This window comes from Tympanuchus pallidicinctus, unplaced genomic scaffold (genome assembly GCF_026119805.1).
Source record: "Tympanuchus pallidicinctus isolate F22 unplaced genomic scaffold, pur_lepc_1.0 scaffold4, whole genome shotgun sequence".
Taxonomy (NCBI): Eukaryota; Metazoa; Chordata; class Aves; order Galliformes; family Phasianidae; genus Tympanuchus; species Tympanuchus pallidicinctus.
In genome coordinates, this window is record NW_026294758.1 from 42,657,105 (window position 1) to 42,682,938 (window position 25,834).

A 25,834-nucleotide genomic window follows, 5' to 3' on the forward strand; every position below is an offset into this window, starting at 1 on the left:
CAAAACATTTTGTGGAATTCAATAGTGTGCCAGCAGAAACCATAAAATAAGAAAAATAAGTGGCAACCATAAAAAAGAGGGATGGGAGGAAGAGAAATCAGTTGAAGGAGAATATAAATACACTGAAATTAAATCAGATGAGATAATTAAGAAATAACCCAAACAAAACAAAACAGTTGATACTAAAGCAATGAAACTGTCTAAAGAAACATGAAATCAGAGGAGGATAATCCAGAGAAAGGGTAAACTGGAAAGCAAAGCAGATGCAATACAATTTGGCATCTCTTGCTGATAGAACTTGCCTTTTTTAACCTCAGCTGTCAGAGGAGCTGCCTTTTTGCTGTTTCCTTAATGTGAGGAACTGTCATCCTACCAAACTCCGCTCTCTGAGCACATTTTCACCAGTCTGCTTTTGGAATTCACTGCAGATTTAAGAATTTCTAGGCCAATGAACAGTTTGACAGATATATTTAAATATATAGATATAAAATTTTAAAATCTGTTTCTCTGTGCCAGTCCATAATTTTCCTTCCAATTTTTTTCAGTCTGAAAGATGTTAAAAAGCGGGAAAAGCCCTATTCCTTTATTATCGATATTAAAAAGTCTTATGTTAATTGCCGTGTTGATTGTGTCCCAATCTACAGTTAAAATTGATTGCTACACATTGCAAATTACCCTTCCCATCTTTTGCTGGGAAGAACATTGAAGTCAAGATCAAGTACAGAATCTCAAATACACTTTATAAGCTAAATCAAGTTTCTTTCTTTAACTTATTATCTGATGTTAAAATCTCCTAGGATTTCTCTCTCAGATAAGAACCCACTGCATGGGTTCTGAGGTATATTTATTTTTTCAGGCTCTTTTTACCAATAAGCTCTTTGTTTCCTTGTATTATAGCTGGAGGTTGAGGTTCACGACTTCTACTTTGAGAGGAGTTTACCAATCATAGTGCAACTTTCTATTAGAACAGCAGATACAAATGCTCCTCGGGTTTCATGGAATACAGGTGAGATCTCTGTTCCTCAGTTTATTCTGCTACAGAATTTATCACACTTTGGACACAGGAAATCCCGACAGAGCTATAAAATTTAGTTCTACGTCTGGAGTTTAAGGATCACTAAGTGAAAAGAATGCAAATCTATCTTTTTCTCTACTTGTTTTTTCGAGGGAGAAATGTAGAAACTCAAATGCTTTAATTGAAATGAAAAATAAAGAAGTAGTTACAAAAAAAAAAAAAAAAAAAAAAAAAAAAAGAAAAAGAAAAGAAAGAAAGAAAAGAAAAAAAAAAAACAGGATTTTTGTATACAGCATTTTCTCCAAGAATGAACAAGACATAAAAGAGTTTAAATAATAAAGACAAATATATCATGGAGTAAAGGTTATAGAATAGTGTGTTGTCTGTACTATTTTAAGTAGAAATCTCAAAAGATAAGCAGACAAGTCACAAATTAGAAAGATATGCTCATTCAAAATCTGAAGGAGAATGGGATGGGAAAGCAATAGAAAGGAGCTGAGAATTGATGAAAATGGGAAAGAGAAAATACAAGTGCTAAAAAGTGAGTATATGGAAAATACACATCAGAATGTACATGATAACATGCAAGTGAAAAAAAAACACCATATGGCATGGAAGGTTTGACTTGTGTAGGTCACTGTTGTATTACATTCTGGGAACACAGGTCAGAGCACGAGACACCAACAGCAATTTGAAGCCTACAAATGTTGAACTCATTCAAACATGTTTATTATTTCCCACTGGAGAAGGGACAGACTCTTCCTTTCACATTAAAATTTACACTGATATTTGGCCACAAAAGGCAAAGGCCAAACAAGTCTGAAGCTATCACCGGAGAAGGTGCAATCTCTTAGCAGTGGAATAGGATAGGATTTCAGAAAAAGAAGCCTTGTGTTTCTCAGAGAAACTTCACCTGAAATGGCTGTCTCAACAAAAAGAAGAGATACTGTCCTCCATTGTGAATATCAATATAATTTTCAAATTCGGACTCACTAAGAAATGGAGCGCCCAGCTTCAGACACTGTGAGACCTCAGGCACAATTCTTTCATCTCTACAGATGTCCAGAAATCATTCTAAATGGCCTATTTGATAACTGGGAACCAGAATATGTCGTTTCTCTGAAATATAAATTCCTTAAATGCAACTGACTAAAGTAAAGGTAGCAGTAGAGAAGATGGTATCAAGCTTTTAGGCCATTCTTGAGATGTCTGTCTCAGATACGTAGGTGGAACTAAGCATGACTTTTTCCTGACTCCAGAAATGTTTGGAGAGGGGCACTAGCAACCTTGAGTGATGCTTTTGTGAAATAACTGTGCTGCTTGCAGGCCTCAGCCTCCTGGAAGGGCAATCCCGGCCGATCACATGGCAGCACCTGCAAGTGGTAGACAATGATGATATCCAAAATGTTCGCCTGGTCACAGTTGATGGCTTACAGCACGGGCGGCTCACGGTCAGAGGTAAATAAATCCTTGTTTACACTTGGATGCTGGAAATACCTTCTCCAGTGATGACTGGTGGCAGACCACATGAAGGTCATGGAGACACCAGCAGATACGCATGAGAGGCAGATGTGCAGGGAATGAAGGTGCAGAGGGGAAGATCAGGGATTTTGAAAGTTCACAGGTTCCTAAGGAAAGTCGGTCACATAGCACAGACATTTTGGCAAACAGTGCATTTATGTGGTCTCCATCATTAAGCGGGGGAAAAAAAAGTCTGGTGTTTTCCCTACAAGCCAATTTCATACATGCAGTTTGTTATCATTTTCCTCGCTGCGCATGAATTCAGCCCGGTGCTGTAAGTGACCCCAGGCAGCAGCTCTCATACGGCTGTCTCCCCAGAGACGGTGCTCGGTTGGCACTGCAGAGTCGGAGAAATGGCAGCGGGGCTGTGTACATCCTCGAGCTGCTCCGGCAAGGAGGCCACGGGCACGAGAGGGAGGGCTGCTCCTGCGCTTCTCACTTCGGCAGAAGGCAGCCAGAGGGAGCCGAGGGAGCGCAGCAGGGGCCTTGGCCACGGCAGGCGAGTCGGCGGCCTTCCACTCCCTCTGCTGACGGCCTTGCTCCACTGCAGCCCTGCAGCAGGCAAAGGCACGGCTGTGCAACTGCAAAACGAAACAGAAAAGCCCCACAACCCAACCCCAAACAGACAAACAAAAATCAAAACAGACAACAACCCGAGCAACAACAACAAAAGCATCTATTTAAACTTCTTACTTTCTGAACTTTCAACTGAATCCCAAAGGTGAAAATTTAAAGAAATCATTGTCATAGAGCAGGCATGGCCTAGGCTAAATGCAGGTGTTATGTTTTACCATTTAGGTACTAGGATATTTAGGTATTTAGGTATTTAGGATGCTTAAGGAATGATGAGTGATTTTGATTCATTGGCAAATACAGAAAATATTTGGATGTGGTTGCTATTTTCTGTCAGTTTAAAGGCTTATTTGAAAAAAGAGGCAATTAAATTACTTCTAATTTTCTAGCCCTCTGCATTTTCACTATCACTGATTTCGCTTTGCCATTTGTTGAGTCATTGCAGTGCTGCTCCCTTTAGGAAAGAAACAGGTAAAAGAACTTGCCGCTGTTAGCAGGGTGGAAAGATACTGCCACTCTTAATGCTGGCCTTTTGATGGTTAAGTGTTTTTAAAACACACAGCCTAGAAACATAGACCAACCATTTTAATAAAGGAAGAAAGCGATGCACAGAATTTGATAGAAATAGAAATTACAGAAATAGAAAGTATGTTTCATCTCAGGAATCTCCTGGCATGCAGTTTTGGGGTCTGTGGGACCAGCTGTCTGCCACCTTATAAGCAGAAGATCTCAGTGCCTTCATTTTCAGAGGAGCTGATGTGGGAGGTGGACCAGGGACAGTCTGATGTCAGCCAACACCCCCTGAATCAGAACAGGGATTCCTGCTACCTGCAATGTGATCAATGCAGTGCTTTGAGCGCTTATGTGCCGGGTTTTGTTATGCCAGTCCTAGGCAAAAGCCCCGAGAGAGAAAGAGGAATACATGGTATTGCTCTCTGCCTCCTGTCACCTCTAACAGGCTTTTTTGTTTGATGTAGTAGATGTTTTTGTTTGATGTAGTTTGATGTAGTTTGATGTGAGATGTAGTAGTTATCACTGCATCCTAAAAACTACCTATAATTCTCTTAAAATAAGGAACAAAGGGAGGGAAAATGCACCTGCAGCTGTGGGTGCCTCTGTGCGTGTCACACAGCTTGGAGGGCCAGAAATATTTTCCTTAGAGGCCCTTGGTATAACATCTATTCCTGCATCAGCTGGGAGTTCACCAAACTTTTAACCTGCCTGAAATATTTTATGAGTGTATAACATGCTTAGTGAAATGTTATATTGTCTTTTTCACGCACAATCATCTGCAGAGAAAAAAAACAAGAGCTGTAAATGTAATTTTTTATTTTCACTGAAACAAGGAATCGTAATTACGCAGCACAGCATCCTCAGTTCTTGAAATAAAAGCAAAGTGTCCTGATAAGAAAGCAGTTTGAAAGTCATAATTAAAAATCACTGGCATCTCAAACTGTCTTAATGCAGTACACATTTAGAAGATTTTTCTGTGTTACTATGGTTGTAAATTCTGCATTCTTAACTGTTCTGATATCTGCAAGTTTATTTCCAGTAGAATAATGTGTTTGTTTCTTTCCTCTTCCTCCCAGTTAGAAATATATTCTCCTTGTCTTTACCTTAGTAAGAATTTTTTTCAGGGTTGAACTACATATTTGTGATGCATTTGTTTCTACTGTTTTGACAGGAGGAAAAGGATTCATGTTTACAGTTTCTGATATTCAGACTGGAGCTGTTTACTACCATCACGATGACAGTGATTCCACAAAGGATTTTGTGGTGTTCAGGATTTTTGATGGCCTGCATAGTATTCGCCATAAGTTTCCAATCAATATCCTCCCTAAAGATGACAGCCCTCCATTTCTTATCAGCAATGTGGCAATTGAAGCACAGGAGGGACAGACGATCCTGATCCAGGGCTCCATGCTTCAAGCTTCTGACATGGATTCCAGTGATGACTACATAGTATTCAATATTACCAAGCCACCACAGGCTGGAGAAATCATGAAGAAACCAGGGCCAAACTTAATAGGTAATGGGATACATCCACAATAGCACAATTTTCTTTTTCCTCATTTTTTAAACTGTATTAAGCATGACACCTAGACTTAACTTCTGCTCAGGTTGAATCAAGGAAACTTTAGACTTTTGTTATTACATGTGCAAATTCCCACTTTTCTTTAATGTTGGTCTATGTTTGCACCAGGAAAGTTATAAGTGAACACAATTTCACACGTAAGTTTTCCATCTATTTCTACAATTTGGTTTTGGTTTTTTTTTTCCTCAAGAGGAACTGAGCTAGTCAGGAGATATTTTACCCACAGGATTAAAGCCAGCAGATTAACTGAGCTCAGAATTCCTGTGTTAGACTGTGGAGTCTGGCTGTAATGCAGATTCCTTTATCCTCTACATAGAGCTGTTAGCCACTTTGCTGTGTTGCTTCATTTTTTGAATGGTTACTGAGTGACATGGAAATGAAGGTGATGCAAGAAATGTGAAAGACAATGAGAAAACGTTTCAGAGATCTTGCCTTAGCTGGAGTGAGAAAGGAGGCATGATGCCTCACTATTTACTTGCATTGGTAATGGATAGTATTTATGAAGGATTAAAGTCATGCACAATTCAATAGAAGATATATTCTTTAACTAAACAGGGTATCCTGTCAGCAGTTTTCTTCAGAAGGATCTGTTTAATGGAATTATTTACTATCATCATTTGGGAGGAGAAGTATTTGAAGATTCTATTGAGTTTGTGCTGTGTGATAGCCATGACCCTCCCAATCTCTCAGAGCCACAGGTATGACATTGAAGCATCTCTGGGAGGGAACTTTCAACTTCTGCAAGACTTTCAAATAAAACTAGGATAAGTCTCTCCTGTTTGCCATCAACCATACTTCTTGGCTTGTTTTTCATGGGGTAATGCTCTCTCTCTGTTCTCAGTGAATTTCTCCCAAACTGTAACATTAAGTGATGGAAATATTAGATTCAAAGATGATACAAACAAACCAAACAGCTCTCCTGAAGCCAACAGTGAATGGACTATTCCTCTCAGGAGTTGAACATCCAGGATTGCTTTGAAAAAAAGGAATACTGCTGAAACTTGTGAGATTTGAGCACCATGTATCTCGTATTCCAGTGATATAGTTATTTCTGTGTAAACTATTGCTTGGACACTTTCTCATCAAGGGAACAGTTGTTGATTTTGCCATCTTCTGATTTTAGGTGATGATGGTGCACATTATACCTGTGGATGACCAGCTACCCAGAGAAGCCCCAGGAGTGACCCGCCACCTGGTTGTTAAGGAGACTGAGATTGCTTACCTAACTAAGAAACATCTCCACTTCATAGATGTGGAAGAGCATGACAGGGAGCTCACGTACACCATAACCTCTTCCCCATTTTTCTCTTGTGTACATGGGTAGGTGTGTCCTGCTTGTATCTTCCAGGTGGGATGGAGCAAAGCCTCATGTGAGATTGGCAGTTTCAGTGGAGACAGAATGCCTGTATTTCAGGATTTCCATCTGTTTGCTTAAAGTGCAGGTGATAATAGCTGAGCGCACATCTCTTGTTAATATTTAAGGCTGAGTTACAGCTAAAAGCAGCAGAATAATACAGTTGCATTGTTTAGCAAGAAAGAAGAAGAAATGCACCTGGAATCTCTTTGTTTATCTCAGATTTGCATTTTACGCTGAACAGTTGGATTCTATATTTCCTTGGATACAGTTCACAGAAGCTTTTGTAATAAATAGATTGGTGTTGATCTGGAGATATCCCAGACAGAGAACATGAGGTGCTACAGCTAATTCTAGGCAGTGCTCTACTGCCATGGTGTTGTGAAGTTCTGGACCAGGAATCTGTGTAGCACAATGGCAGGCAGGATAGGCCAACAAGGGCATATGGTAAACAGCTTTAAGAGCAATTTGCATGTCACTGAAGCTGCTTCACTGTTTTGTAAAACGTATTTTTGCAGTTGGTTGCACTGACAACTATCTGCTAAACAGAAAAGTTTAAACCACTGTATGGTTTATGCTGCAGATCAGCATCTGCAATTCTGACCTCAACAAGCCACGAAGAATCAGTAAGTAGCAGAGGGTTTAGACAGCTTCCTGTCCAGCTGATGAGGCACAAGTACAGCTGTTGTCTCCATTGCAAAGATGGCTTGGTCAACCTTGTTGACTGGAGAAATTTGTGAGATGGAAGAGAAACAGAATAATTTCATTTTTTTACATACTGATAGTTGTAGGCATGTAATCATTAAGAGTGTGATGGGCTAGCATTGCAGGTGGTGTAAATAGGCCCAGCAGCGCCGAAGCTGATAGCTGAGATGTGCAGAGACACATCAGAATAAATCCCTGTGCTTGCTTTTAAGGTATGCGATCATTTTATTCACAGTGCTGAAAGACTCATGGTGAGAGTTCTGTCATAAACTTTGAAGAATAGTAGGGATAGAAGAAAGAAAAAGTTTTTCCTTTCAGTGAAGTTGGGAGTGGGAAATTAATTTGAAACACAGGACTAAACTTTGTGGCTGCTGTTTTTCCTGATCTTCAGTATTGCTAACATACATGTTTTTGTACAGCCACTCTGATGCTGGGAAGCTATTTATGGTGGACACCATCCCCAAACTGGTCAAGGATCCTGCTGCTCTTGCTCTGAGGTCATTTACTCAGGTTTGTTGTGTTATGCATGGTAGTGTAAGCGGTACCAAACGCTCTTAAGAACAATCACACATATACAGCTTTTTCCTGATAAGAAAACAAGAGGTGAAAAGTGAATTGCAGTATTATTACGTGAACATTGTTTTAGAAGAGCTTATTAAATTCTTGCTAATTCAATTCCAATTTTTAAAATGAATTTTCATCATGCTTCATATCTGCAAATGTAACTCTCCATCTGAAAGCGTCAGGGGTTGCAGTTGCTTAGGGTGGGCTGAATTTGGCTTATGATTCTGAGATGGAAAAAAAGTGCACAAAATAAGAAATGGAGCCCTGACAGTTCTCTATTTCTCCTCAATGTCTCCACTGGTAGCTATGGAACAGGTAGAACAGGGCTATGTTTTCTTTTTCAGGATTTTGTTCTGTGGTTTGACAGATGTCTTTTTTTAGAATATTGTTAACATGTCCTGTTCTGTATCATGAGGAATGGTTAAGGCTATGTAGCACTGACCACTGTAATACTGTAGTGGTAGGAGCTCTGAGTCTACCTGGCCTGAATCTCTGGCCTAGTATGTGTGTTTGAATGGAAGATTTTGTTGATTATTTTAGTCTCTTTCACTGGCCTGTCTGTGTGGGTACCCTACCTTGGTGGGCAGGATGTCATGAACTGGCAGTAGATAAAGAACGTAAGCAGTTTATGGAATAAATTTTGAAAGTTCATGTAACATCAAAAGAAGGGATGAAAAAGTTTCTTAGTGTCCTGGCTAATGGCTACACCCATCTTCTCCTCTTACGTGAACACCTCTTCACTTTTTGCAGCACGCTGTGAATTATATGAAGGTTGCTTACATGCCCCCACTGCAGGACATTGGGCCCAATCCTCAACAAGTCCAGTTTGTATTTTCTGTCAGCAATCAGCATGGTGGCACTTTGTATGGAATCTGCTTCAATATTACTATTCTTCCTGTGGACAACCAAGCCCCAGAGGTAGGATGATGAAGAGGTGAAGGTTGTGAAGAGTTTGGAAATGGCTTTGGGTAGAAACAGAAATGTAGGGAAGTTTCCTGATTGGACAGAAAGAAAAATACTGCATGGGACAGTGTTTCTGTGTCTGGCATGTTGGCTTCACTGGGGCAGAGGAGGAAGGCAAAGTTTGATGAGAGTGCAAGGTGATTTTTTGCAGCACGTAAGCTAAGGGTTGCAATCACAAGTCCTAAATCCTTCCTTAATTGCTTATGGGATTCTGAATGAGATCAGATCAGGGATCTGTCATCAGAGATCAGTGTGTATCAGGACATATTGTCTGCAAATTCCTTGTTTTTCCAACAGAGCAGAAAGGAGTACGTCTTTTGGCATTTTGACTTTAAGGTGCCACATGAACTAGTACTGCAAAAAATTGAAGTGCAGATGAAAACATCAATTCAGCATTCTCCTCCATGCAGGTTTTTACAAGCCACTTGAGGGTGGAAGAGGGTGGCCTGAGCCCTGTCACAGAGGGACACATTCTCATCTCTGATGTGGACACAAAACAGGAACATCTCCTCCTCCTTCTGCAGCGACAGCCTCAGCATGGGGCAGTGGAGCTGGATGGTGTTCCCATGAGGCAAGGTGACAAGCTTTCCTGTGGGGACCTGCGTACCCTGGCAGTCAGGTTAGCTGCTTTTCTTCTCGTGATAGCTGAGTGTCCTGGCTAGATGAACAAGATCCCTGTGGAGAGGCTGATCAAGGAGGCTACAGCAGATAGTGCTCACCACTGCATTGCTCAGATAGTGTTGCTCCAAGCCAAAACTTCTTGTTTAACCTGATGACCACAATGGTCACAGTGGTGTTTGAGCAGAAGTGTGGCCAGTAAATGGAGCTGCCATGGTCAGATATAAGTAGTTTTCTCTATAAAGTACTGCCCTGTGCAGGTGAGGAGGCAATTCTATGTTGAGCCTCTTGTGAAGAGGACAATGCTTCCTCTTTTATGGAAGTTATGTGTTTATCAAGCTTACAAGAAGGCTTGTTTTGACAGTGATTACTCTGAAGATGCAAATATTGCTGCTGTATTTGTGGTGAGAACAGGATGCTGACTTCCTACATATATGCAGAATTAGAGCTCCTTGACTTTATTTCATTCCGTTAGTCAAAGAAGGCTATCCTACATTGGCTGCTCCTAAAGTATTGCTTCCTATTGTACTGTGTTGTCATCAGAGGTGGATGTTGGTGGTATGGCAGCAGAGGTAGAAGCTCCCACCAATAGTCCCTTACACTTTGTTGCTGTGTGACACATGGCAGCAGAGGGGCAGTCTGACACAAAGGTGTCTGAGATGGAAGTGTCTGTGAGACAATGGTGTGGAACTGAATTCCTCCATGTGAGAAAAATGGCACTTTGACATTTATTGACAGTTGCTTAATGTTTATGAAGACTAAACAGAAGATGTGAACAGAGTGAGGCTGTAGGTGGTATAGTATGCAGGTTCTTTTTATTGCTGGTGAAAATACATCATGACTACGTTGAAAAATATTGTTTGAGTAGTTGAGAATTTCCTCTATCCAACAGTGTTATTGTGCTCTTTGTATCTGTTGTAGTTTTCATGGAAATAAATAGGCATTACTTCATTGCAACCTATGTACTGCAGAAAGCCTCTTTAATTGGTAGCTCACAAACAGCCATACTGCAGATGACAAAGGTTTAGTGACAACTTTTCCTAGCTGATAACTTTCTTATTTTGGGGGAATTCTTCATGCTAGATACCTCACAAGCTCCTTGAACCCACTGTGATCTAGAACTCCAAGTCTTAGATAGGCACCCTTGCGCAGGGATTGGCTTTCTGTTTTGGAGAGATCCACACTATCTGGCATGACCAGGAACCACAGCTTCTTTGTCTGTGTGAAAATATTTTAGCTCTTTTTTTTTTTTTCCAGTTATCGGCATGATGGTTCTGAGACTCTTACAGACGAAGTCCTTTTTGCAGCCACAGATGGCATCCACTTCTTAGAGTTCACTCTGCAGGTCAAGGTCAGTGTGTTGCAAACTTCTGAGAGCATTTGTCTATGTAAAATACTGCAAAGTTTACCTTCTGAAAATCTTTAGACCTTAGGAGCTGAGAGATTATGGGTTTGTTAGGCTTCCTTTTTCACACCATCTTTCAGTTTCAGGGTACTATGCCAAATGTAAAAGCCAATTTTTCTCAGACTGTTTGAAGGGCATTTGTGTTTGCTTTAACTTGAGCTCTTCTGCCTGGAATTATTCTCTCTGTAGTTAAACATACGAGGGAGTTTTCATTCTCCAACTATAAATGTCACTGCCAAAATTGTGCAGTGAATTTAAAGATAAACAGTGGATTTTCATCTTTCTCACTGAGAAACTGAAGACAGTAGCAAGTGTACCATTTCCTCCACACAGTCTTCTCAGTTTGGTTTACTTTTTTTCTTGGTTTTTAACAGTGGCCCTAATTCAATTGTTTCAATGCAGTTCACAGAGTGAACTGTGTATTCTGACCCTAACACTTTGTTGCTGGTTTGAACCGGAAAGCTAAACGTTTAAAACAGCAGGTTTTCATTGGAATGACAATAAAAGTCATGTCAAAAGATGTTAAATTCTCTTTCTGATTAGGTGTTGCCCGTGAATGATGAGCCACCTGTTATGCAAACAGGGCTTATCAATGTGGTGCGTTGCCCGGAGGGTGAAGAGGTGGTCCTCTCCTCAGAGTACATATATGCCACAGATGCAGACAGTGATGACATGAAGCTGGTGTTCGTGCTGGTTCGCCAGCCCTCCCAGGGGGTGCTGAGAAAAGCTGGAATTGTTGTGGAGCGTTTCTCCCAGGCTGATGTCATCTCTGGCTTGGTCACCTATAAGCACACTGGTAAGGGAGACTGGGAGGTGGTGAGACAGTTTTGGTGGAAAGTCTTCACCTAAATCCACAAAATCTTTGCAGCAGGAGCTGCTGAAAAACCCACGTGTTGTGATTGGAGAGAAAACTAAGCTGGTTTTGAAACAGGTCTGATGGTGTAAAACTACCAACTGCTTCAATGTCATTTCCAAATTCCTTTTTGAACTGAAAATTAAAGTACATCAAACACATGAAATCATCATAATCCTGGAAAATATCTTTCACTGTTGCAGATACAATATGATTTTTTTCCCCGGGAAAATTATTGATAAAACAGGAACTAAATTGAGTATTTTTATTTGTTTCATGACATTAAAGAAATCTTTGACTTTTTTCCATAATCGTGCATAGCTCAAGTAATGTAATGTTTGATATGAGGATGCAGAATTTTAATAGAAAACTGCTGACAACCTGAAATGCTAACTGCTCGCCTTGCCAGTCTGCAGAGGTACTCATTTTTGGAGAGATTACAGTCCATCTTTGCCTCAAGATAAAGAATTGTTCCAGATTCTTCAAGGAAATGGTGATTCTAAAAATACACCATGTTGTGGCTTTATCTTCAAAATCCCCAAATACATATTGTAAAATTACTCATAGAAATCAATGGCTGGTTAAGTCTCTTTCCTGCTTAATTTAGTTCTTTCATTAGCACGAAAGGGATTCTCTTTTCTTCATTCCTGATGACAGCTTTAATCTTTTTTTTTTTTTTTTTTTCCTCCAAAGGCTCTGGTTTTCTGTGTAATTAGTCTTTAATTTTGTGCTAGTGTGGGGAATATATGTGATATTTTCAGGCTTGGCACTGTCTAAAATGAACAGCTGGTATTTGAGAAGAGAATGAAGTACTTGATTATGGCTACTCATAACAAACTTTTCTTCAATATCCTTTAGATGCTGGGAATGCTGTTTTAAAGGCCATGCTTCGCACGGGCAACAAGGGGCAGAATCTGACTTGCACAAGCACAATTGCCTGTATTTCATGTTCCCTAATTTCTACATTGTAAATGCACTGCCAGTACTTACTGTAAGTGGGGCAGGGAGTCACTGCCCTTTGAAGTTAACGTATCAGCCTGAGAACTGGGCTCACCGTTAGATACTTCTCATAAGGGCTGTCAGCTTCCAGTCATTTTACCATAGTTTTTTTTTGAAGTCATTTTGGTCTCTCTTCTGCATGCAGACTCTCCTAGCAGGATACAAGGTTCTTCTTCATGAAGTTTCAGTTCCCTACAGTTAAGACATTTATTTTCAAATGCAACGTTTTTTTTTGTTGTTGTTGTTTTTTGTTTTTTGTTTTTATTCTTCCAGGTGGGGAGATTGGCTTGAATCTTTCCTTTGAGATCTTAACTTTTGTTGTTTCTGATGATGAAGCCGGCCCAGATGTGAAAGACTGCTGTTATGACAGCCCTCTTCCTCCAGTTCCTCTTCACCGTCCACTCCCAGTGTATAACCTTAACATCACTGTACTTCCAGTGGACAACCAACCTCCATCTATTGCAACTGGTGAAAGTTTCCTCTCACTACAGCATATTATTATAACTGTACTATGCAGTATTGATAGAGTCAGCTGAGATCAGTATGTAAAAGTTTTGAATCAAAATTTCCACATTTTTTTTTTCTTTTGCTAATGCAGTGTAATCACCAAATTCAATTGCAAGTACAAATGTCAGTAATGGCTCTTGTGGCTCTTCAGCTGCGTGATTAAACCATGTGGCTGGAGATTAGAGTGCTTGCATCTGCTCCTATCCATCTATATACCTGTATTGTTGCACACATAAGCTGTGTCTGAGTAAAACTGAGCAACATCTCATCCTTGAACTTAGATTCAGGCAATTGTTAGGCTTATACAGTGCCAAAATACAACTCTACATCAATCTTTGCATGTTAAGAACACAATGAAGTATTAGTTTGAATAAATATTTAAATATCAAGGGAGGAAATATTTTATTTCCTATGTTCTGTTGATGAATAAAGACAATCCTAGACTATGTCTGTAACTGACCAAATTAATAATGAAACTACATTTTCACCAGTACTTTTCACAATCAAAAACACTCAGATGAAAAAGAAATAGTAGTGGCAATGTACATTTAGCCTAACAACAGGACAGAAAGTTAGATTTCCATTTAATCACAAGGTTTGGACGAGATATACTTGTTAAAGGTGTGTTCTCTGTACGTTTGTCATTTTCAATGTCATTTGTTTGTAGGCATCATGTACATGTTCTGTATTCCAGAGAATATTTAAACATATGTATGAGTAGTTCTGTAATTTACAGGCTATCACCTAAGCAATGTTCTGGAAATGAAGCATTGTCCCAGCAGGGAAATTAAGCAGTGGTGCATGAGAAATTGTTCATTATATGCAATTCCTAACAGCTATCATGTAATTAATGCTCTGACAAACAGAGGTAACAACTGATTTTGAACATCACGTAAGCCGTACTTAATAACTTACCAGTAAAATCAATTTGCAATACCCTTCCCCTTTGCTTTGTGATGGGGAAAGTCAACAGTGTAAGCAAAAATCTCAAAAGCAGACCAAATTCAGTAACAGATAATGTATTATCTTTTCCTCCTTATTTATTATTTCTGTTCTCATTAACACATACAACAGTAAGTGAGCTAAATATACAGTAATGCTTCTCATGTATTTTTGTGCAGGTGCAAGGTTTGTTGTGGAGGAGGGCTCCTCAACAGCCCTTACCTCTAACCATTTGTTTGCCACCGACCCTGACACCACTGCAGATGACTTAGAGTTTGTCTTGGTTTCTCCTCCTCAGTTTGGTTATATTGAAAATATACTGCCTTCTCCTGGGTTTGAAAAGAGTAACATTGGTATAAGTGTAGGTAAGTGTATGCAATGTATAGTAATGAAGCAGAGGAAACACAGAGTGCTCATAGAGGGCAATACAATGGGCTGTGGAAAGGTAGATGCAGGTGTGAGCATTAGTATGGTCTTATTGATGAAAGCAGCTGCTGGCAAATTAAGAGCAGTGGGACTGTGCAGGAGGACTTCAAAGAGAGTCTGCAGTTCTGCAAATGTGAAGAAGAGGTACTTGAAGTAAACAAGGCAATTCTTCTTTTATGCATCCCAGCTGCAATCTATTAGAGGTAGCAATGTGAAACATTAATCTGCTTTCTCTGCCTCCCTCTTTACTCTCTCAAGCAAGCTTCTTCCAGCCTCTCTTCACTTCTGTCAATAAAGTGCTGTAGTTGAGAATTTGAAAATTCCTGATCCTGTGTTTATCTCCAAGGCAAAGTTTCAGAAGTGATTTGGTCACTGAAGGACATCATTTCAGAATTGTTTACGCTGTGTCAGACCAGTGGGCAGGAAAACAATAATGCTAACTCAACATTTCTAAAATTTCTAGCTTCGTTTCAGTTGAAGCACCTGAAAGCCCTGAGTATAAACTATGTACAAGCCAGGCACATGCGAGTGGAGCCAAGAGCAGACCACTTTGTACTTTATGCCACCGATGGCCTGCGTCGTTCAGCAGAGATTCCATTTTTTGTGCTGATCAACCCAACCAATGATGAAGTCCCAGAATTCATAGCAAGAAACATTACTGTAAGGAAAAAAGTAAAATGTCTGCCATAGAATTACTTTATACTAGAAAATACTTTCTAATTTAAATCAAAACATTTTTTGAACACATGTTTCTCTAGATCTTTCCTTTCCTTTGCATGATTCAGCTTGTTTTAGGAAACTGCTCTGTTAAATCCCATTAAATCTGTATGACAGAGCTTTGGTGAGATTGGAGCTGTGCACAATTCTGTTTGGTAACCTGCAGTAAAGTAAGCGAGGACTTGAAGAAATACGTTGTCTAGAATGCAGAAGGATCTTTATACTTCTGTTTTCACTAGTGTCTTTCATAATTCTTGCAGAGTAATTTTTGTACCTGGTGTAGTCTATCCCCTCTCTGTAAATTGTGGTTTTAATATGAGTAATAACTGTGTGACAAGCAAGCTACTGAGGAAGGGATAGAGGAAACAGACTCCTAAAAAAAAAATGCCTACTTAGGAAACCATGCTAAAATATTTTAAGTTCTTTTTATGTAAAAGAGTGTGACTTTTGTTTTTTTATGTTCAGGTTCAAGAAGGTATGGTGAAAGAGCTGGATCTCTCTGTTATCAATGCTGTTGATCTGGATGTGCCTCAAGACCATTTGGTATTTGATGTTGTGCAGCAGCCTTCACATGGATTCCTCATTAATGGAGTTCATGGCAATGATATTCTACAGTACAAAGAGTTAATTCACCACCACAGCAGTGGGTTGCTTGTTCATGACTTTTCTATGGAGCTACTGAAGAATGGTAGGTGCAGTGCTCTTCTGACGCTGGTCTTTCATTCCTTTAGTAATTTGTAACAGATAAGGAGGCACAGTAAGAAATCTGCATCTGTTTATTCATTTGCCTTAGGGGTACTTTCAAGAGAAAGTTTAAGAATAGAAATAAACCTATCTAATGCTAATGCTGTCTAATGATTTGAGGAGCTGTCAATAAATTCACCCTGAGAGGCCTACATGTCAGAAAGGGTAGTAGTATGTCTAGAGAGTCCATCTACCCTGAAAAAAACAAAGGGAGTATTAAAGCATATCACCAAGACATTTCAGAGTGTTTCACAACACCTAAAATAGAGACAAACTGATTTTAAAAACATATTAGCTGATTGTGAGAAATCTTTGGGATAGATGTAGATATAGATAAAGCTGTAAATGAAAAGAGTATAAAACGGTTCAATAGCTTGCCATTATCAGTTATCCTACTTTGAAGTGGCAAACATCTTTCAAGAACTTGTGATTAAATTTGTATTTAACATTTAAGTCTATGGTAGATTCTTCCATACTGAGGCCACTGTGTGGAAACTGTATCTATCAGTATCAAGAGGGACATAAACTTAATTCAGCCTCACAAAACCACAAACAAAAGTTCAGTCCGCAAATCCTGACGAAAAGACTTTTTTCCACCCATCAAGAAATATCCCTCAAAAATGTGTAAGCAACAAAAATTACTAAGACTTCTCAAGTTTTATTTTCTACTCTCTTCCAATTACTGGGCTTTTTCATCATTTCCATAGTGGAGAACCAGTCATATTCAGGTCAGCCATAGCCACAAGTACAGCTTTCTTTTCCAAGATTTTGAAGCTTCCTGAAGATTATGTGAGGTACAAAGAAGTGTTAACTGATGATCCTATCCTTTCTATGTTTCCTGTTAAAATGAGTTGGAGTGAGGGGAGCAGACAATAGGGACCATTTTATGAAGGAGACTGCTCCTTCAGATTGATAGGCTTAGTGTCTTTGAGTCACTAGTATACTGTTAGATTAATGAACAGAAGCAGCCCACCAAGCCCATCTTTTGGTGTTGAACAATATTTACTGTGGCCAGGGAGTGTATAGAGGGGAGATGCAAGAAGAGTGATGGAAGCAGAGCAAAACAGAACAAAATATTTTGCAGGAGACAAATTTATTTGTTTTGTCTCTCTCTCTCTCTCTCTCTCTTTCTCTTTCCTAATTTTTTTTCCCGATGTATAGGTATGAAACTGATGTACATGCATGACGATTCAGAAAACCTCAGTGACAGCTTTAAAATCCAGCTATCAGATGGGAAACATAAAGTCCTCAGAACCATTTCAGTAAAGGTCATCCCAGTTAATGATGAGAAACCAGTGCTGAGCAAGTAAGCCACGTGTTCCTGTTTCTGACAGGAAAAAATTCAGACAAAATGATCCAAAAATGATCAAAACAGCTAATCAGTGACTGATAGGGATAGGACACCATAATTAGTCACAGCCTAATGCCAACACAGATGTTTCCATGTGGTCCATTCACTATTAGTCTGTTTTGTAAAAGCATTTTTAGAGAAAGAAGGACACACTGAATGTTGCTATGTATTGAGAAAATAGGGTTGGTGTTTGCATTTAGAGATAAAATATTTAAAAAGATGGACAACAAATTTATTTTATCTTTCAAAACCAACTTCAAAATTGGACCAGTACTTACACATGTCCACCAAGTTATCCATCCCAGATGCTTTGCTTTCCTCTTCCCTAGGGAAACTGCCTGTATCAAACACCCCTCTGGAAGCAGCTCTGGATTTTGGCATGAGAGAGACTACGAAGTTGGTATCTTCATGCCTCACTGGGGAAAGTCTTTCAGTTTGATGATTATCTTATTTTCTCCTAAAAATACTCTATATCTCAGCCATAATTCAACTTTTGAAGAGGTATACATTAATTTCCTTTACTGTCTAAAACTAGAATTCATAAATGAATTAGATCTGGTCAGAAATCTCCTGGCAGACAATTTTCAGATAAACAGCTGGCTGTGAGTGAGTTGAACCTCCTGGACATTACAGCAGGGAACTTGTCCCTTGGGATCCTCATTTTTCAGCCGCAGAGTATTGTTAGGGACTCCATCCCCCTGGCTGCTTTCCAGCCTTAGGAAGGCAGATGGAGAGCTGGGGGCCTGAAAGCTTTGGGGATATGGCTCCAAAGCCTACATTTTAGAAATGACTCACAGCCTGTCAAGCAGGCTGCCATTAAAATAGGAATTCTGATCCCTCAGGATGTTTAGCTACAGAATATCCTAGTTTTGGCTTATCTTCAAACCAGACCTACATTTGCTATTCTAGAGAATTCTGAATGTTTTGTTTACAATGTAGATCTTCCTACAGTAACAAATGTTGGTTTTCTAGTGAGGATTATCAAGGGGCACATAGTGATAACAAAGGGGAAAATCAATTTTGAATTAGAATAAAGGATATAGTTTATGTAGTCATATCAGATTCTGATAATCTGATAATTAAGTGCCACTGCTAGTTTGTTCTTTGCTTGTTAAAGGTTAGTATATTGTTTTTCATTGTTTTTCTCTGAAGAAATGTGATGGAGAGCAGGAAGCTGAGTTTTTATTTTTGCTCAGCTGAATCCAGAAACCATTGCTTCTTTGGCTGGGAATGCTAATTTGCCACTTCTGTTGTGAACAGTAACATATACTGAGCCATTTCCTTGCCAAACAGTTTTTTCATTGTATGCTCTTAGTGCTTCTTACCTGTTAGACTTCCACTGTGATGGTTGTTAGCTGTTACTCTTCCGCTGTGATGTGGTGTAATACCAGCAGTTAGGCAGTAGTACCCTAACTTGTCCAACTTGACAAAAATGTAGTTTAACCATCATACAGCTGTCCATCTTTGCTGTGGGGTAGGAGCTCCCTTTTGCTATCACTGCAGTGTGTTACAGGTGAACATATGACTGACAGTACTTTGATCTAATTGCACCTTTTTGCCCTAAGGAGTTTCAGTTCTCATCTTCATTAGCTGTGGTCCACACGCTGAAGAATGGCTGGCAAATTGTCCCTATCTACAGTGACTGCCAAAAACTCAATCTGTCACTACTTGGATTGCATCCTTTAGCAAGGAGTGCCCTTGGGGAATGTAAGGCCCTCATGCATTCCACTTGAAAGTTTAATCTCAAGATCAGATATGTGGGTGCTATAAAGACTTAACTGACTAACTGCTGTGCAGAAAAATGTGTTGGGATTAGAATGCATTTGGAGAATGTAGCTAAATTTATCTTCTGTCATTGTTTGTTTGAGTTTTTACTCCCTAGCTTACACAGTCTCTGGGTCAAATACCTGGTCTTCCAGTTTGCAAAGCCCCAGTGTGATTATCAGTGACACGAGTAAAATTTTGGAGTTGCCTGACCTATCATTAATATGGCTTGATGTGCCTTGTTATATGATCCCATTCTGGTTGCTTCTCATTTTGCCAGACATGAAATCTCTATGCTTCATACTCAGTTTGAATATAGCAACTTTATGAAAAAAGCTCAATTTTTTCCAAGGACAATAATTACATTTTCAGATATCAATACATAATTTTTAGACCTTATTTGGAAATCTTAGTTGTTACTCTGTCTTGAAGCAAGCTCTTCATATTTAGCAAATGAAATGGCTGATCCAGGGAGAATGCCTTTGGCAATTTTTGTGAAAATCCACCAGTATTTGGCCTGTGAAATAATATGGCTTGCACATGTTCAGTTGAGTCTGGTAGAGCTTATCTGCCAAAATACATAAGGAATCTGTCCCTTTCCAACCTGCTCTGTGCCCTCTGTACAGATTACCTTGAGTAGGTCCCATCCCTGGGGTGTCTGAATATGCTGAATTCCCTTCAAGCTCTATGAAATTTTTCTGTAGTCTTATAATGTGATTTGGATGCTACATTACAAAAATATAAGGTAGCTAACAGAAAAAATAGTAAAGCAGTATATGCAAAGGCAAAATGAAGGATGGTTACTGGCTGAAAACTGAAACAGAAGAGACACAGTCAATTTTGCTGAAGCAATCATCTGGATTTATTTCAAACCATGTGGGATTTTCCCCAAAGCTCTCTCAAATTTTGCTTTGGCTAATGATGACTATTTCTTCTGGATCAAGAACACAGAAAAATTCTGCAATGAGGAGCAAGGAAAGTCACTTAGGACTTTGTCGGGCAGAGTCTATTAAAGATAAAAAGTTAGCATTCAACTGAAAGAGAATCTTTTATTTAGGTAACAATGGAGCTAATATTCTATGGTCTGTAGTGGCAGTAGCATGTTAAGACAGGCTCTCTGCTTATGTTGCCTTCACTGTGAGAGGGTAAATGGAATAGCACCTGGGGGAAAAGACAGATGTGGTGAATTCCATAATGTTGTAGGTAGCTGCTGTGTTGTTTTTCACCACTACTAGAAGTAGCTGTTCTGTCCTGTTTGGTTCTCTTCTCTATTGAACTGAAGTAGGGGCCCTCATTCCATTCTTTCTTCAGTTATTTCTGTCAGCATGTGGGTAATCCATATTCCCAGGAGAGAAATTATATGTTGCAAAACTTGTATTTCTTTTGTTATGCCATATATAAATTTTAATTTTTGCAGGAAGGATAATATAGAGGTGCGTATGGGTGAAACTCGAATTATTTCTGGTGCTGTTCTGTCAGCTGAAGATAAAGATACTCCTAGAGAGAGAATTTTCTACTTATTTGAAAGACTTCCAGAAAATGGCCAGCTTCAAATCAAGGTTAGTCTTTGTACGTCAGCATAAAGTAGGCATGCAAGCAACTCTGTCTTGTTAGCACATAGTGAAGTTGTCTTCCCTTTCTCCAAATCTCTTTCATGTTTTAAAGTAGACTGTTATGGTTAGTTCAACAGTAAAAGGAGTTTTTAAACTAAACAATGCTTTCTCAGAGAATTTGACACTTAAGGCCAATATCCTTAACAAGAGCAGAGGGAAGATGAAAAGCATAGCAGAACATCTGAGGTGACAATGAAGAGAGATGCTGTAAGTCAGCTTAGAGTGATCGAAAGCAAATGACAAGGTAGGAGGCAAAAATTCCTAGGTCAGTAAAGGTGACAAGACAATACTTCAGAGTTCAGAAGAAATGCAGGAGATATGGCTGAAAGAGGAAGAAATAATGATTTAGAACAAAAATATGGGCAGAAAGAAGGAAAAAAGAAATAATATAGAAAATATATAGCAAGCATAGATCAACCTAACATAAGCCACTGTAACAAAAAGAAAAAAAAACCTCCTTTTAAACGTGTGCATATAATAGAAAATAACTGATTTTCAAGATCTGTGAATGTAATGTATTTTAATTGTGGATCTCTGCAAGAATCTGTAGACCCCATGAAAATTTTGACTTATAAGAGACTCATGCACTAGGACAAAAGTGCTGATGGTTTGAATACAGAAGGTACCTGTCAACCAATTCCCATCTATTTCCCAAGCAGCGGATTCCCACCTGGCCAACTCCCCACTATTTTTCAAGATATGGTTTGGGAGATAAATAGCTTTGTCTAATTAAGAAATAGAAAACATAAGCTGGGTCAGCAAACTAATTTTCATCTTATTGATGTTGGTGTGTAGAAATGTACTTACCTGAGTAAAAGTGACTGAATTCCATTTACCTGCATTTACTCATGATAGCTATATTTTCTCCAGCGTTCTTAAGGATCCTTGGGAACAACTGCAGCTATATACCGCCCTTCAAAACACAAAATATTCTATGTGCAAAGACTCTAAAGCTTAGGAAGACAGCCAGGAAGCTGTCACTATCAGCTGTCATAGCTGCTAATAACCAGAATTAACTATGGAGGATGCATAGGAGACCGCATCTGTTTACTGAAGGATATTCAATCTTTCTAGGTAGGCAGAGACTGGGTGACTCTCCAAACCGGAATGAAGTGCACTCAGGAAGAACTGGATATGAACCTTGTCAGATACGTCCACACAGGAGCTATAGGGTCCAAGAACCAAGACTTGTTCACATTTTATCTGTGGGATGGGTACAACAGATCCCCAGCTGTAGACTTCTACATAAATATCAAGAACATGGAAAAGGGTAAAGATCTGCCTGATCTTGTTTCACAGTGCCTCTTTCTGAAAAAATGTCCTGATATATGTCCTGATACATCCCCAAGCACTATGCAGGCCCGTGGCAAATCTCCCTGCAGACCCCAAAGTCTGTCTGCTCAGATTTCCCTGCTGCCCAGAGCCCTGATGTTCCTGCTGCTGCAGAAGTGATTTTGAGATCTGAAAAGGCACTGCCCAGAGCAGTGGCGCATTGCACCTTTCAGGAATCCCAGCTGCTGTTCAAACAGAGTAGAAAATATTCTTCTGAAACTAGCTTTTGTGAGTAAACTACAGTGCAGAAGAATGGTAAGAGTGTAATAAGGTAAGAAAAGCACTGTTCATAACTGTCCCTGCCTTCCAGGATTATGCTATGGTCTTACAGTCACCATTCATGGGATAACTCCTAGAGCACTAAATTAAGTGAGTTTGGAACTGAGATTGGAACAGATGTCCAGAGATGTTGTGCTACTTCCACTCTTGCCAGTTTTCAGGCCCCAGTGGAATTAAGCCCTGTGCAGCCTGGAAATTACTGGTGGTATGGCTGACTCTACTCTGAGCAGAAGATAGATAGTTTAGAGATATCCTGAAGTCCCTCCCACTGTGAAATTCCCTAAAATCCTATGATTCTATCATTTTTCTACTGGAGAGGGACTGTGTATAGCTAAATGATAGGTAAGAGATCAGCTTTCACTTCAATACCACTATTTTAGTGTTGTTTTGTTTATCCTGCAGGAGACATTGCTGTTTTCATAAAGCCTCTCAAAGTACCAAAAGGGGATCGAGGCTACATTACGACTGATGTCCTCCTTTCACTGGATGGTACTGACAAGCCTGAAGAGCTTCTCTATGTGATAACTTCCCCTCCTCAGTATGGACAAATAGAGTATGTTAGCTATCCTGACATCCCCATAACGAGCTTCAGTCAAATGGATGTTGCAAGTCAGATAGTCTGCTATGTTCACAGCACCAAGGCACATTCAAGGCAAGATGCATTCAGGTAAGACTCTCCACATACCCTTCTCCTATGTGTTCTTGGGTATCTACTGATAAAATATGTATAAATAGGAAGAGGAAGCTCTGAGGGAATTCTCAACATTCATGTGACAAAGATATTTTCACTGCAATGCACGTAGTTGTGACTGCCTTAGTAATAAATACATTTTCTAATTGATACTGAAATAGTAACTAGAGCCACGTTTATTAAATTATACTGGCTTAAGTATTACTCTAACACCCAAACATATACAGATGTTAACATTTAAGTGGGGGAGATGGACTTAGAATATCCTCTGTGGAATTTTTCTTTGACTTCTTGATATGCCTGCCTTTTCCATCCAGCTATTAGCCAACTGCTTGCCTGTCTTTTCATGTATGTCTATTGTGTTGTGGGCTTTTTAAATGCATAAGTGGTTCTTCAATACACCAAAAACGAGTCTATTTATCTGTTCTGACATAACAGTAGTTCAGAAATTCATACAGACAGCCAGGTTTTTTTGAGCAAAGCTGACTACATATAGGCCACATTCAGCTGTCTAGTGATATGTAAGTTTACTTTCATCTGATTCTGAACTTTTCTCTTAGATTAGCTTAAACTGAGCTCCATCTCAACATGAATGTTTTCTTATTTTATTAAATAAACCTCCATTAGCTAGAGAATGGCGTAATGCAGTGAGTTATTTCTAGGTAATGATTGTAGAGGTGTCTTTAGAAAAGAGCAAATTCAGGAAAAATAAATAGCTCAGAAGTAAATACATTTTTTTTGAAGGAAGAATGCTAACTCCTTCTAACATTGGGAATTTTGTCTAAAAAGAGCCCTTGACAAGAAAAGAACTTCCTGTAAAATTCAAGATTTCCATGTGAAAAGTTAATTGTTTTTCATTTGTGATTATGAAAAATGAAATGTTTAGCTCCTAGCAGTTGCAACTCACAGCTATTAACACACTTCTAAGAGTGTGAAAAGATTCCTGACTTGAAATGCATTTTCCATGATGCATGTTGAAGCTGCAAGGATGTATTTCATCAACTGTTTTAGGAGTTTTTTTCCATGCAAGCCAGGAAAGTGGGGCATGAAAATATCAAATAAACCTGTTTATTCTGGGACTCTCCTCAGTTGAAAAACATAAAATTATCCCTTCTACTAAATTCAGTGTGATGGAAATTCTGATTTTGAATTTACTCTAATTCTGAGATTTGTCTGATCCACTTATAATAGAAAAATGGGAAGAAATATTCTTTGGCTGTATGGAAACTTAGCAATACAGTTGTGAAACACTGTGACCAAAACTAGAATTACCTTAGACAATGAAAGCACTAGGATAGGTAGTGTATAAGTGGCTTAAATCAGTAAGACTTTTGAACCAGGCTAACAGAAATAGACCAATAATTCTACGAAAACTATGCTTACAGATAAGGCCAATGTCCTTTGTTTAGGCCAACAGCTTAAAACAAAATTAGAAAGTCAGCCTTAATAAAAGTAAGATTGTGATTCTTTAATAAATATTTTCAATAAATATTTTAATCACAATACTTGATGTTCCTTGATGTTAACATTTGGTCAATAATTTGGTTTTATATACACATAAATATTGTGGCACAATACTATTATTATTTAAACAAGGAATGGTTATGTTAATTATATGGGTAATTATGGGGAATGGGTGGGTAGGAGGCTGGGAAATGATCTGATCAGATTTTTACCTTCCACTGAAGTACTTTCTTTGGTCATAAATTTGTGTGCATTGTTTGGTGCTGCTGGCCTGGAAGAAAGATTTGGCAGTGCTTGTTTGGACAGATGACTTCAAGTGATTAGCAACTTGACATCAGATGCTGGCAGCAGGATGCTAAAAGTACATGCTAATGTCCTCCATTTTGACACGCTGGCTCAATTTTGTAATGAGCTGGCACTATTTATGATTCCATTTTTATCTTTTAAATGCCATGACAGATGGTAGGTTCTACAGCCAACTCTATTGCCATCGAACTGCAGAAAGCATGAAATATTGGTAATGGTGAAATCAAACCACGCAACATGTCCTCCAAACTGTGCCTGAGAGTTGTCCCCTAAATTTCATCAGAGTGAAGAGAATATTGGCTGTTCTCCACTCCCAAGGGGAAAATGAAGCAGCCATAAACGAGAAATAAACAAAGACCCCAAACCCCCAAGGTGCAGGAGAAAAAGGACTTCTTGGGCACAGACAGCTTGATTTCACATCACCTGTGAAATCAAATGGCATACAACATTTGCATTGTAATGTTCAGCCTGATGTACATAATCAAAAGGTTTTCTCCTGCCTGGCATTCTGTAGAAGATTATGGATGAATCTTCATTTTCACAAACTGAATTATCCTAAGTCTTTCACTTACGTATGATTTGAGACATCATCCAAAACGATTTTACAGCTGTCAAAGGAGCTGGAGGAAACTCACTTCAGCTGCAATCTCCTAGATTTTTTGAGATGCAGATAAGGTCTTGACAGAACGTGTTTGGCTTTTTTTTTTTTCTTTTTCTTTTTTCCCTTAGCATACTATTTATCATCACTATTCTAGTTCTGTGTTTGATTTTAGCTAGATTACTAATAGCACAATGCTTTTAGCACTGGCACAATAGCATTAGGTCAGTGCAGACAGATGTCTTTAGGTTCCCAGCTGGGAATACCATCCTCAGTAAACATATTTCTAACTGTTATATTGTCCCTGTTATGCCCATGCTCATTGCCATCTGCTTCATGACATATTGCCTGCTTACGAGTTGATCATCCAGCATCGGTGAAGGTAGTGAGGAGTTTTAGATGGACAGCCTATGTGATGCAGTAAGCTGCTCCCTG

At 39.2% G+C, this 25,834-nt stretch overlaps 1 protein-coding gene across 6 annotated transcripts in view; it reads left to right on the forward strand.

Annotated features, from left to right (window-relative positions):
• FREM1 (FRAS1 related extracellular matrix 1) overlaps positions 1-25,834 on the forward strand; it is a 73,170-nt gene that overhangs the window by 23,497 nt on the left and 23,839 nt on the right. For 4 of the 6 annotated variants that reach the window (XR_008210501.1, XR_008210502.1, XM_052700720.1 and 1 more), the window contains exons 7-24: positions 898-1,006; positions 2,342-2,473; positions 4,794-5,138; positions 5,760-5,902; positions 6,328-6,524; positions 7,683-7,773; positions 8,578-8,745; positions 9,201-9,409; positions 10,666-10,759; positions 11,357-11,609; positions 12,939-13,133; positions 14,294-14,479; positions 15,004-15,200; positions 15,723-15,945; positions 17,163-17,307; positions 20,534-20,675; positions 21,804-21,999; positions 22,743-23,007. Coding sequence is in view for 4 of the 6 variants with exons in the window: in XM_052700720.1 (XP_052556680.1) it covers positions 898-1,006; positions 2,342-2,473; positions 4,794-5,138; positions 5,760-5,902; positions 6,328-6,524; positions 7,683-7,773; positions 8,578-8,745; positions 9,201-9,409; positions 10,666-10,759; positions 11,357-11,609; positions 12,939-13,133; positions 14,294-14,479; positions 15,004-15,200; positions 15,723-15,945; positions 17,163-17,307; positions 20,534-20,675; positions 21,804-21,999; positions 22,743-23,007 (3,290 nt within the window). In the remaining 2 variants the exon portion in view is untranslated. The other 2 variants (XM_052700722.1, XM_052700721.1) reach the window with 2 other exon arrangements.